General features: G+C 37.9%; 1 protein-coding gene across 18 annotated transcripts in view; it reads left to right on the top strand.

The window, feature by feature from the left end:
- kcnma1a (potassium large conductance calcium-activated channel, subfamily M, alpha member 1a) overlaps positions 1-12,796 on the top strand; it is a 200,571-nt gene that overhangs the window by 121,750 nt on the left and 66,025 nt on the right. For all 18 annotated transcript variants that reach the window (XM_026224319.1, XM_026224322.1, XM_026224320.1 and 15 more), the window contains exons 6-9: positions 6,293-6,368; positions 7,219-7,294; positions 7,669-7,839; positions 9,747-9,838. In XM_026224319.1, coding sequence (XP_026080104.1) covers positions 6,293-6,368; positions 7,219-7,294; positions 7,669-7,839; positions 9,747-9,838 — 415 coding nt within the window. The remainder of the gene's footprint in view (positions 1-6,292; positions 6,369-7,218; positions 7,295-7,668; positions 7,840-9,746; positions 9,839-12,796) is intronic.

The following is a 12,796-nucleotide window of genomic DNA, read 5'->3' as shown; positions in this document are numbered from 1 at the left end:
TTCAGTGCACAGCGCTGGCTTACTCTCCTGAATCCTGTTCCTCCAGCCTCCTGTGCCACAGGCCTCTCAGCTGCTGAGCCAGAAACATGACAGGTTCAACAGAGGTTCATGGGAAATTGTGAGGGCATAATGTAGATATCAAAAATTTAGCTATGCTATCTTCTGCATACTTTTCTTTCATTTAGACAAATCATCTTCTCAAACAAGTAGTCATTGCTGCCAAGCAGATTAAACCTCAATGAAAAAATCTAACAAAAGAAATGGTACTGTAATTTAACAAAAATGAAAACCAAGGAAAAATTCACAGTACAATACAGTACACTAGGGGTGTAAATTGGATGGTTTGTCACGATACGAGATGATATCAATTCTCATACCCAGCGTAACAATGTTTTCCCATTCTTCACAAAAATTCTACTATATGATTCAATACAGGAGAATATTTATCTATATAACAATACTATTATATTATATACCTTTTTTAAATAATCATCTACATTTTTATTATCTCACAAATGCAGCCAAAACATATAACATGAACATTTATCTTACATTTTAACATCCTGTTCCTCAATTGGGACATTCAAAACAAAAAATAGGCCTGCAGTTTTTTTTATATAAAGAAAAATAAATAATAATAATAATAATAAAAAAAGATCAGTAATCTAAAGATATGACAACAGTCAAAACAATCTGTACTAAAATATGCAATGTGTAAAATAATGTAAATCCTCATTAGGAAACAACACAAAATACATTAATGTAGAATAATAAGAATAAAAAATATACAAAAATAAAGCTGTTAAAACTTTATTTGAGACTTTTTTTTGGCTGCTTCTATGGGCTCAGTGCTAAAAACCTTTTCTACAGATAAACAAATTGCACGCAATAGCAGAAAATAAATACAATATAACAAAGACACAAATTAAATAAACATTGTTTTTCAGGTAGATCTAAAATAAAATAAAATTAAATATGAATTAATCCTTATAGAGATTTTTCAGTCAAAATCAGTGAGATATTTTTTTTTTATTTGAAAGAAGTTTTCTGTTAGTCTGATTTCACTTTAAGAATGAAAGCACAGATCCAATACACTAATACACTTGTGTTTTCTTTAGCCCTATTCGGATGGGACTAGTTTTACAGGGGGTCGTTAGAGAAATCTGCGTTTCACAGACGTGTTTTTCTCACACAACCTCTGTGATAATTCAAGAGCAAATTACCTACCGTTTTTCAGCAAACTCAGTGATCCTCTGAGAAAACTAATCCCGTCCGAATGCGAATGTCTGTGATTGCCGGTGATATTTTATTTCACAACGCGTTTCCTTGTGTGTTTTGGCCAACATGAATTACCGTACATGCTCTTACCGTGCGCATGTTTGATATATTTGCTTACCGGCAAATTAATTAAAAATCAAGAGCAAGATCGCGTAAACTGTTAATACCGGCTATTGTAATATCAGCATCAGGAAAGATTACTCATGTTCATTTATGTACTCCATTACATAATGTTTTAATTACATTTAATAAAAAAAGGGGAAAAAAAAGGAAAACAAGTTCAACTAAAGGAACCACACATTAACATGGTTTTGTTATACTAGCCATTTAGTATTTATTGTGTAATACTAATGGCAATCATTCTGAATGAATGCAATGAACGCATACAGAGCGTGTGATCTCTGTGACGCCCAGATGCACAAATCAGACCCTCCCACCTCTGTAATAAACACGGAGATACTTGTCCCGTCCAAATTGGTACATGAAAATCACAGACGCCAGGTGGTAAGAATCGAAACTCAAACGTAGTTTAGAAAACTAGTCCTGTCCGAATAGGGCTTTTCTCAACTGTTTAGGTTTAGACATAGGCCTAACCGACTTTGTTTACTAGGATATTCACCAAGTTGTACATGATGATGTAATTTGATCTGTATTTGTTCATTCATGCACAAATAAGCGGATGAGAGCTCTATAAGTTATTAGCGCACTTTCGATGCGGCTGTCTGTAAGTGTGCGTTTTGATTGTGTGCGTGTGTCACTGCGCATAGAAAAGTTCACATAAACACTCTATCTGTCCGTCATCTATCCACAGCATCTTTTACGCTCGCCTTTCAGACAGTCTTATCTTTCCAACACGTGAGTTTGAACGAGAATGCACGCGTTGGTGGAAATGCGGCGAATATGTGGACAGTGTAAAAATAAGGTGCCTATTTATACTACGGATTTCGATATTTTATGTGTGGCATTAGTGCATCGTATTGTTATACATTAATCTATGTATTGATACATATTGATAGATCATTACACCCCTATACAGTACTGTATAATACATTGATAACAAACAGCAATTTTTACATATATACCAGTGGCGTTCTGTCCATATAAGCTGCGAATGCTCTGCATAGCCAGGTCATCTGAGAGAATGAGTTCACTTGTTAGTTAATATAAACATGATTATAAGTTGTTGATCCCTTGTCATTTGAGATGTAACTTAAAGGGATATTCCATCCCAAAATCAAAATGTTGTCATTGTTTACTTACCCCCATGTCCTTCCAGACCCGTTAAAGCTTTGTTCGTCTTCAGATCACAATTTAAGATATTTTGAATGAAAACAGGGAGGCTTGAGACTTTTCCCGTAGACTGCCAAATAAATAACAGTGTCAAGTTCCAGGAAATTATGAAAAGCATCGTCAGAATAACCCATCTGCCATCAGTGATTCAACCGTAACGTTATGAAGCGTCGAGAATTGCCAAAATGGTTCTATGCTGATTTGAAGAGAGACCGAGGAGAGGAATTGTTGAATAAAGTTGTTATTTTTGTTTTATTTGTGTACAAATATTGGGTGATTTGGGAAGAGATTCATTCAGAACAAAATCTGCTGTGTGGTTTGGAGTAGTGGTCGACCGATATGTGTTTTTTGACAGCAGATGACGATATCTTGGAAAGCAGGGGGCCGATAGCCGATATAAAGCCGATATTATTTTTTTTATTATTAATATTTAAGAAATTTGAAATAATTTGACAATCGATTAAAAAGTAAACGTTTAAAATAAACATGCTTATACTTTAGATTAAAGTTTTTTTTTTTTACAAATAAATATGTTAAACAAATATAATTAAAAAGGAAGTGAACACTGTAACCAACAGGGTATTCTGGGAAGTTTGTGTGCATTGGGAATCATATTTTTCAAATAAAGCCAAGTTAACCCTCATTTTACGTACAGCACACAGTGAAAACTACATGAATATGACAATGGAAAAGTGCATAAAATGCAACATAATTTGAAATCACGAGTTTACAGTTTAAAGCATTCAATTCACATGGACTGATCACACAGAGAACACGCAATCATGCTGGATACACATACACACTTCACAAGATCTCACAGCTGGATTCGACTAAGTTTGCAAGGTTTATGAAATTAAATGTTCATTAGTCTTTCAAAGATTTGTTTAAATTATATAAATGCATATTTGCTTAATGCTGACGGCAAACGAGAAAGTATAATAATGTTTGCCTTTCTATTGCTAATAGGCCTAATATAAAAGCAATCATTATAATACTTTTCTGTATACATTAATTCCTTTGTTTAATTCCTTCTATCTGTATTAGACAGTTAAAGGCAATAGCGAACAAGAGAGAGAGTGTGAGCACTCTGTGTTCTCAGGCGCTGCTGCTCTCAGCACCATCAAAATAAAAGTCCCACCTCGAACACATCGTCAAGCACATAATCTCACCGGCCGATGCTGATATTTGAAAAATGGCACATATTGGTCGATATATCGGCCAAGCACGAGTTTGGAGGTTAGATGCGTACATATGAATGGGCAGGATATAAGCTAACATACACTTTCTGCACGTCATATACAAAAATTCCAATATGTGGGAGTAAGAGAAGAGCAGACATATGGATAGATCTTACTACGCAAGAGAGAACTCAATTCGGTCTGGTTTTCTGAGTGCAGACACTGAAGAATACACACACAGAGAGCGTGAATACTCTTTCATGTCGAATTAATGGAGAATTATACACAAAATGATGACGAATATTCACACAAACACATTTGATCATGTCTTAAGTGAATGTCAGCAGTAGGTAGAACGTCAGTACATTGCATCCATTTCAGCTGTGCTTCGCAGATGCAAGAGAACACAGGAAAGAAACACAGCATGGAAATATCTTAATTTAGAAAGTAATAATTGCTATAAAATGTATAATCTTCCATAATCTAACATAACAATCTTACTTCATGGCATTACAGTTTATCAGTTTAAAAACAGCCTGAGAAAACATCACTGCTAGCACAACCCTGTGATTAATTCAGAATTGTTTTTTTTTATTTTTTTACTTCTTCATTTTCATTTTAAATCCCTAGAAGGATTTAGTGTATACAAAAGCTTGTCACCTCACTAAAGCAGAGAAGGGGTCAGAATGAAGATACATGCGTGGGAGTTTAATACTGAAAAGATCAGACCACATACGTCAGAGATTGTGGCTTCAATCAGGGTTTTCAGCCAGTGGCAGGTGTCACTGTCTAGACTTGAAGGGTTTTAAGTATTGTTAAACACGTCTTCTGGATTCATTCTGACATTCATGCATAGAAAGCCATTATTTCCCGGAGCAAATAATTTTTTGATCAAGTTCAAATTTTGATCAAGAGGTTTTACATCTTTGAAGTTCTGAGGAAACATCACATTCTGCGTTGCTGAACTTCGAAAAGGAGTAGGATCACAGAATCATGATCTCCAGCAAACTGCTAGTGTTTCGGGGCCCACGGGGTGCTCTGGTCACAGAAACCATTCAACAGAGCCGACGGCGCAAAAAGTCGTGTGCTGACCTGTTTCAGAATGGTTACCGTGTGAAGTTGGGCCCAGGTCAGATAGGAGACGGCAAGGAGAATGACAACCAGAGCTCTCTTTTTTACTGCCTCCATGTACTGTCTAACTGGGGTAAGACATCGTTTCTTGGGAACTTAGTATTAGTTTAAGACTGTATTTGCAGAAACTGCACGGTTATCATTTTACACTTGTTTACTGTGTGTAAGACGTTTGTTGGGAGTTTATTACAGTATCTGGGTTTCCTATTGCTGAAGATAATGTCAAACCTGAAGTAAAAATATTTTTGCAAAGAGAAACTAGAGAATCCTGTCATGAAGCTTTTTGATTCATTTTTGTATGAATTGCAGCTAGGGTTGTGTGTTTCTGAATAGATTATGTTTTTGAGGCTCAAGACAGGAAAAATGCTGTTTATGTAAGAAGTCTGCTGAAGCTGGTGATTTTTTTTCTCTAATCTGCTTCCTGATGCACTCGTTTCAGCTCTCTCACACACACACACAAAATGTGATTGTTCCATGGCTCTTCTTTCTCTGCTCAAAGCCCAAATAAATTGCTCAAATAGTACATGCTTAACATCTGAATGAAGTTTACAACAAACAAAAAATGTAACATTAATATTATTTTTAGACGATTGAATTTCACAATCTGTACATATTTTAAAAGGAATGAGAAACAAACAATATTTTTGCTAGTAAATTAGTTTTGCTTATAGTTTAATTGTCATGGAAATTGTGATTTGGTAATGTTTTCATAAGTTCTCTGAATGCAGTATGTGCACACTACACAAATATCTGAATAACTGTATCTGCCATAATGTGCTGAATTGAGTACGCTGCATGGGAATATACATCTACTTCGGGAAAAAAAATTAATGGACTTTTTCATTTGTGACTCATTATTTGATTAAGCTGTTAAAATTGAATTTAATAATAATAAAAAAAGAGTATTTCTTAATTTGTATTAATAAATGTGTGTGATATAACCACTGAAGCAGGTTTCTACTGTTTGGCATGTTTCTTATTGCTTACTGTGTTGTTTCACATACTATTTTTGCATACCCATAAAATACTGTTATTAAAAATTAACATTATTATTGTGACTTCATTACCTGGAGGCAATCCTCCTATTTGCAAATTTAGCAGTTATACATATGAAATGCAAGTTTTTAAAAATACTAATGACTATCCTGTCATCACCGACTACACTTAGCAAGTAGCAAATCATGGCTGTGGTGTAAAAAAATAAAAATAAATAAATAAAGCCAAAAACTAATAGTTTGGAATGTCAGCAGAGGAAAGAAAACTGAGCTTGTCGGTGCCAATTCTGGGTTCTTTCAAAAGCTGAATGTAGTATCCAATATTTTGGAATCTGGTGTTCCATTTTGAACACAGATTGATTTAAATAACAGTTGATCCTTTTTATTGATCCTCGTCTTCTTTTCTCTTTTCTCTTGCAGGTCTGAGGTTTCTAAGAGCCTTGAGATTGATACAGTTCTCAGAAATTTTACAGTTTTTGAATATCTTAAAAACGAGGTAAGGCCGACAACATATCACGCACCTCTCTCACTCTCAATTTCAAAAGCTCTGCTCCGCTGGCATCGACACACACAGTCTCTACAGCTCTTTAGCAGAATCCGGTGTCCCTTGCATCGCTCTCCACACACCTCTGCAGGGCTCGTAGCTGAGCAGAATGTTTTACGTGTGCATTTAGCAGGCCTCCCGTCTGATGAATGCAGGAGTGTGAAGCAGACATGCCTCTGATTGATTCCTCCTCCGGCAGGCTGTCACACACATGACAGATGAGTGCCTCCTTCGTAAATATGTCAATGAATCAGAAAGGAATTGGAGAAAAAGCATTCAGCACCCAACTCAGTGGTTGTAAAACTGCTGGACGTTTCATTTATTTTAGCTGCCATCTCGTTTTCCAGTCGGGGGAAATTGCTGAGATATATCACACTGAAACTGACACAGCTGTCAACAGGACGTTACATTTGCACCACAGTATTTTCTCTCATTGGCTGCTATAGAAGGGGCGTTCACATTGATGGTGATTTGCAGTGATCGGTGATAATTATTATTTTTGTGCGGGTGGTGGTTTTAGGCGACATGAGTTTAGTGCAAAATTCATACCGCATTCAAGTAGAGACTACCAATGTGAATGCTCCTTTAGAGTAAACAGCTCCAGTATGCTTGTCGGTCATCCTCGGGATCCCACTGTCTTCTGATTTATTTGCTGATAACCTGTGTGTTCACTCCCAGCGAGCAGCGTCAAGGCAAGGCATCGCTCGTGTGTGTGTTGGGCTCAGTAGATGACTGACTGATCTGTACGTCAGTGTGATGCGTTTCACTTTGAGAGGTGTGATGTAACTCTCGTCTCTCACAGTAATTCCATCAAGCTGGTGAACCTGTGTTCCATCTTCATAAGCACATGGCTCACTGCTGCAGGATTCATTCATCTGGTGAGTGAAAAAACACACACACGCTCCCCTCTCTCCCCATGCCCTGGAGAAATGACAGAGAAAGGAGTGCACATGCAGATTCGTGGGAGGGAAAATCTCCTGAGCGAGCGTCACGTCTGTCCCTTTGTGGCCTATGTGGTTTGTGTTGTAGTTCATCTGAAGGTTCGGTGTCTTGTGGTTCCTTTTTTGTGTCGTTTTGTTTTTATCAGGGTGTGCCACTAGATGGCAGCAGAGACTCTGATCGCCACTAAATCCTCAGTTTGGTTGCTCTCACTATTCATCCTTGTGATTTTCTGTATGGACAGTAGATGGCTGTAGAGGATCGTGTTTTGATCTGTCAGTAATTCACTCTTTGCCCTTCGTTCCTCCGGCAGGTGGAAAACTCAGGGGATCCATGGGAAAACTTCCAAAACTCTCAGCCGCTCTCATATTGGGAATGTGTGTACTTATTAATGGTCACTATGTCCACGGTGGGATATGGAGACGTCTATGCAAGAACCACTCTTGGACGCCTTTTCATGGTCTTCTTCATTCTCGGTGGTCTGGTAAAAATCACTTTTCCTCTTGTTGGCACTCCTGCACCCCTCCCCTTCCCCAATGCAAACAACTACCATTTAAAAATCATGCAGAACTCCTGTGATTTGACACTTTCATAACTGTTGTCTTTCCACAATTATAACACTGTTTTTACCATACCACAGTCTTCATGATAGCCCAAATTATAACACTGTTTTTACCATATTGTATATGTCCATTGTCTTTGTAATGTTTACTCCCCTGCCGTTAAGATCCATTCCCTTGTTTGACCATTACAGCCCAAATTAAGATGAAATGTACATGCATTTTGTATATTTTTGTAGATGCTGTACGACACTACCCCTCATTATGTTTATTGCATTTAAAATAGCATTTTATAGAAATGTATTTTGACAATAATGTTGTTGCTATTCTCTTAAAACAGTTTTGCGGTTTCAGGAGATCCCATCCTTCTGTTTCCCTCCCCGAATTCCAACAAACACAGTGGCAGTCGGAAGGCCCATAGTCCTGCTTGAGCGTCACCATAGCAAAAGCAGCCAAAAACACTCTTAGAAGTGCATGCACAGCAGAGTATCTTCAGATGAAGATACTGGAAAATATACATAGAAGTAACAGTTAAAGACTAGATGTTTATGTTCTGCAGGAAGTTTTTGGTCAAATTATTTACGAGTGGAAAATGGCCATTTTGTCATCAGTCAGAGAAACCGTTACATCAAATAGTTTCAAAGAATTGATTGATGGCAAGAAGCAAAATACCAAAACTGAACCTAAAATAAATTTGGCTACACCATTGAAAGCAATGGGTTGGATTAGGTAGAAGTAGTTCCTTATGATCAAATTTTACGTGAATAAGTTTCGAGTAATTATGTTATTTTGAAACTTTTTCATAGGAACGGTTAAAAAGAAACGACTCATAAAAATATTCAGATTCAAGAATCAATATATATCGCCTATCCTTAGTGTTTAGGTGGTTAACAGACTCAAGATCGAGGTATAGATCATCCATAGACATTGAGGATCTCATGTGGAGCTTATATAGACGTAATGCAGGACAGATGCGCTTCAGTTCTGTCACTGGACACAGAAAGTTCCAGCTGTCCAGACGTTTCCATAGCAATCTGCTATTTCCTTTTGTTTTTGAGGAGAGCTGGAAATAATCACTGCTCTGCTTTATATCAGGTGTTCAATTAATGACTTCAGTATGGAAATGTTGTAAAGCGTCAGATCTGATCAGGCAGATGTCATAATTCATCAGGGCCCTAGAGAGAGGTGAAGAACCTCTCACAACTCTCTCCGGGAGGTCAGGCTGACATCTCCGGGATTAAGATCCCTAGTAACACACAGCATGGAGATAAAACAGAACTTTGTCAAGGCTGCAATCTTGCAAAGTGCATCCAGCTCATTTGAAGCACACTAATGAGTCTTAATGTGCTTTGCAGCTGTGGGCGATCAGACTGGACTATTCAAATCCACTTGCCACTGCATTAGTGTTTGTTGGACAAAACATGGCATGTAGGTTTTTTCTTCTTTCTCTTCCTTCTCAGAAGACGTTTTTTGTGCTGTCAGAGAAAATATAGATGAGCAGCACAACAAACATAAAAAAAAAGAAGTCTCCAAAGTGGGCCTTTTGTCCATTATTCCATTTTCCCCTCAATTTGAACTTTTTCCGTTCTTTTCAGAAGCACAATGGACATTTTTTGATTTCAAAATTATTTTTTATTATTTAATTAATAATAATAATAATAAATAAATATTACTAAGCTACATAATTTTGTTTCTGGAGCAAATACATGTCAAATTTCTGCACCTCAGAGAAATAAATAAATAAATAAAAATAAAAAGGAATTCCAGACTCGGACTGGTCTCTCCGCTCTCTTTTTTTAGCCTCTGCTTCTGTCTCCTATCTTCTCCTTAGGCCATGTTTGCCAGCTACGTCCCTGAAATCATAGAGTTAATAGGAAACCGCAAGAAATATGGTGGTTCCTATAGTGCGGTAAATGGCAGAAAGTAAGTATTCCAGGTGCCTCTGTGGCTTTGGTCACAGCAGAACCCCTCTTTGCATGCACTTTTCTTTTTCTGTTCCATGCATGTAGGCCATGTTTGCTCGCTACGTGCCAGAAATTGCTGCTCTCATCCTTAATCGGAAGAAATACGGAGGGAGTTATAACTCGACACGAGGCAGAAAGTAAGTCAAAATCCAGAACCAGGTGTGGTTGTGTGACTCACACGCCCCCGTCTCAGATAGAGAGGGGGTTAGTGCTGAAAAATATGATAGGAAGAATGAATGTCACACTGTGACTGGAGACCTTGGCCATCGAAGCCACATGTCCATGCCCTTTGCTCTGTGTCTGTGGCTTCTTTTCTGTAACTCATCTGCTGCTTTTTAATTTCATTACAGTGGCTACTGTTGCTTTTCCATCCGTTATGTGCTACTGTAAAATCAGTGTTTGTTTTGCTTTTGAAATGAAAAGAGCACAGCTAATGATAGAAGATCACTAGTTTATACTCAGATAAAAAAAAAAAAAACACTGTTCACTTAGTGTCATCATTGTCTTGTGTTTGTTTCAGTTTTCTGTTTTCTGAGTTCTGCTCATCATGCTTGACCCATCTCTCGCATGCTCGCTGTGAATGGACATATGCTGGCTTTTTAGTTTGCATGCTGCAGTGAGAAAAGCCTCTCTGGCTGTGCGTCGTCACTGCTGGCCCTTCACCTCATCTCTGTGTGACATGACTCTGGCCCTGATCTTCAGTCAGCGCACACCCTGAATGCCTGGATGCCTCAGCTCTCGCACTGGAGCTGCTCCATTGCAATTGGCTTGCTTTTTTGCCCCGCTTGATACTTTTACCATGTCCCGTTTTTTCTTTTCCTTTTCAAAGATGACCCCTGAATGTGAATGTGGATATTTTGAACCCCCCCCCCACCCCCACACTCGTTTCTGGCTCAAACACGGCCCTGTCATCAGCACAGCGATTCTCCCGAACGCTCGCATTTACGTTCCAGTGCCCCCTCTATCTCTCTCGCGCACACTCTTTCCCAACCCATTTCGCAGCGTGAAACAGGCACACGGTCACGTCCGGCTTTCATCATCTGAATTTGAGGGCAAATACTAAGCCGGGAGAAAGCCATTAAGAGCCCCTTTGTTTGATGCCGTTTCCCTGTCAGTGAAACAAGATTGATGAAATGTTATGTTTGGCCTCAGCCCCACGTTTGGATTCGCAGTCTGGTGTTGAGAGAAGGCCTTGTCAAAAGAGCTGAGCCTCTCACTTTCTTTCTCTCTCTGGCTATGCATGCATCTGGTTGCAATTACAGTAGGCTCCAGCTCTCTGGCCGAGCAGAAAGACAGGCACCAGGCTTCGCCTTATTGTTTAAATATGCACGGGACTGTGTGCTCATGAACGGACACATCACGGCACCTTGAAATAAATGTGTTGGGTTATTTATTTCCACTGTCAGCACGTTTCCGACAAACTCAGGCTGGTGCAAAATACATATGTTTAGAGTGTAATCCTGCATAAACTCACGAATGTCCAAGAGCCATTCCACGAGTAGTTGTTTATGAATAAACGTTGGAGGCCGAATAAATGATATATAAACGCTGATTGTAATAATGTTTGGTGTAGAATTTAGCTTGAGTTTTAAAAAAAGAATTAAGGATAATTTTAAATGTAGTCTAACAGTAGAGCAATAAAACCAGTTTCTGTTTTTCTAAACTCCATTTTTTTTCTCTTTTTTATATTCATTCCTTTGTTACCTCGCTAAATAGTGTTCCAGTTAGTGGCTAGTATTTATAGTGACTATGAATATGATAATAAAATTATAATAATTTAAATTTAATTCTAATGTCCAAAACTTTATCAGATGTCAGTAATTTGTCTTTGTCTAATTCAAAATGAACCAAGAGATTTAGCGAAGTTTATTTTAAGTTATAATATGTCTGAATATTTTGTACAGTATTTTTGATTTAATATATGCAGCCTTGTTTAGCATATGTTTTTCAAAAAAATCTTACTGACCACAAACTTTTGACTAGTAGTGTCAAGTAAATCTGTAATTTGTCAACTAAAAAAAGTAATATAGCTGAAAAGTTTATTTTTAGAGGCCATTAGATTTTTAGTAATATTGTAAATATTTATAGATTTAATTAGATTTAATTTGAGCCCTGACAGTACAGTCATAGTGTGCCGAGACCTAGCAGTAATTTGAAATGTAATCGCTGCTATTGAAAGCACGCAACAGCCAGGTTTGTGATGGCTGTTGATGTCAGCGTGTGTTCAACGTTGCGTTTAACCATCAGAGCAGGAACGCAGATCTGGACCTATGACTGTAATATAGAGCAGCGTCTGTTGGATCAGGTCGGAGTCTCTGTGGTTTCCATTAGAGCACTGCTGAAACTGACATAAACCCTGAGTGAACTCTGAGCTCATGCGCTGCCTCTGAGCTTCTCTCCAGAATCTAAGCCACACCAAGAACATGGAGCCGGCACCACTTGCCCCCACAGACCGGGCCTGTGTTGGCATCCGCACGCGTGGAGTAAGAGTTGAAAAGAGGACTGAATGGCATATAGAAATGCCATTACTGATATGCCTCTTACAACACATTAAAATGAGTGAGATCAATAGAGGTTCAGTCATATGGTTCTCTGACTTCAGCTTAGGTGTATGTAGAGAACTATCCATGCATAGCTGACAGTCTGATGAATAGTCTGTGATGTTGGACAGCTTACTGCATATAATTCTGAAATAATACATTCATGAAATATAAATTCTGAAACCTCCTGGGACCCAGCAAAAAAAAAAAAAAAAGTGCATTAAAATGTACTACAGAGTTGTAGTGTTTAAACGATTGTAATGTCTTAAATCTAAATATGATTATAAAATAATGTTTGTCATGTATTTGAAAATATACACATTCTGAAAATGCAGTTAATAGGCATTTCATGTAAATTTGTTAATTTCAACTTCGAC

The sequence above is a fragment of the Carassius auratus genome, chromosome 38 (assembly GCF_003368295.1).
Source record: "Carassius auratus strain Wakin chromosome 38, ASM336829v1, whole genome shotgun sequence".
In the NCBI taxonomy this organism is placed as follows: domain Eukaryota; kingdom Metazoa; phylum Chordata; class Actinopteri; order Cypriniformes; family Cyprinidae; genus Carassius; species Carassius auratus.
This window is presented reverse-complemented; position numbering and strand designations above follow the sequence as displayed.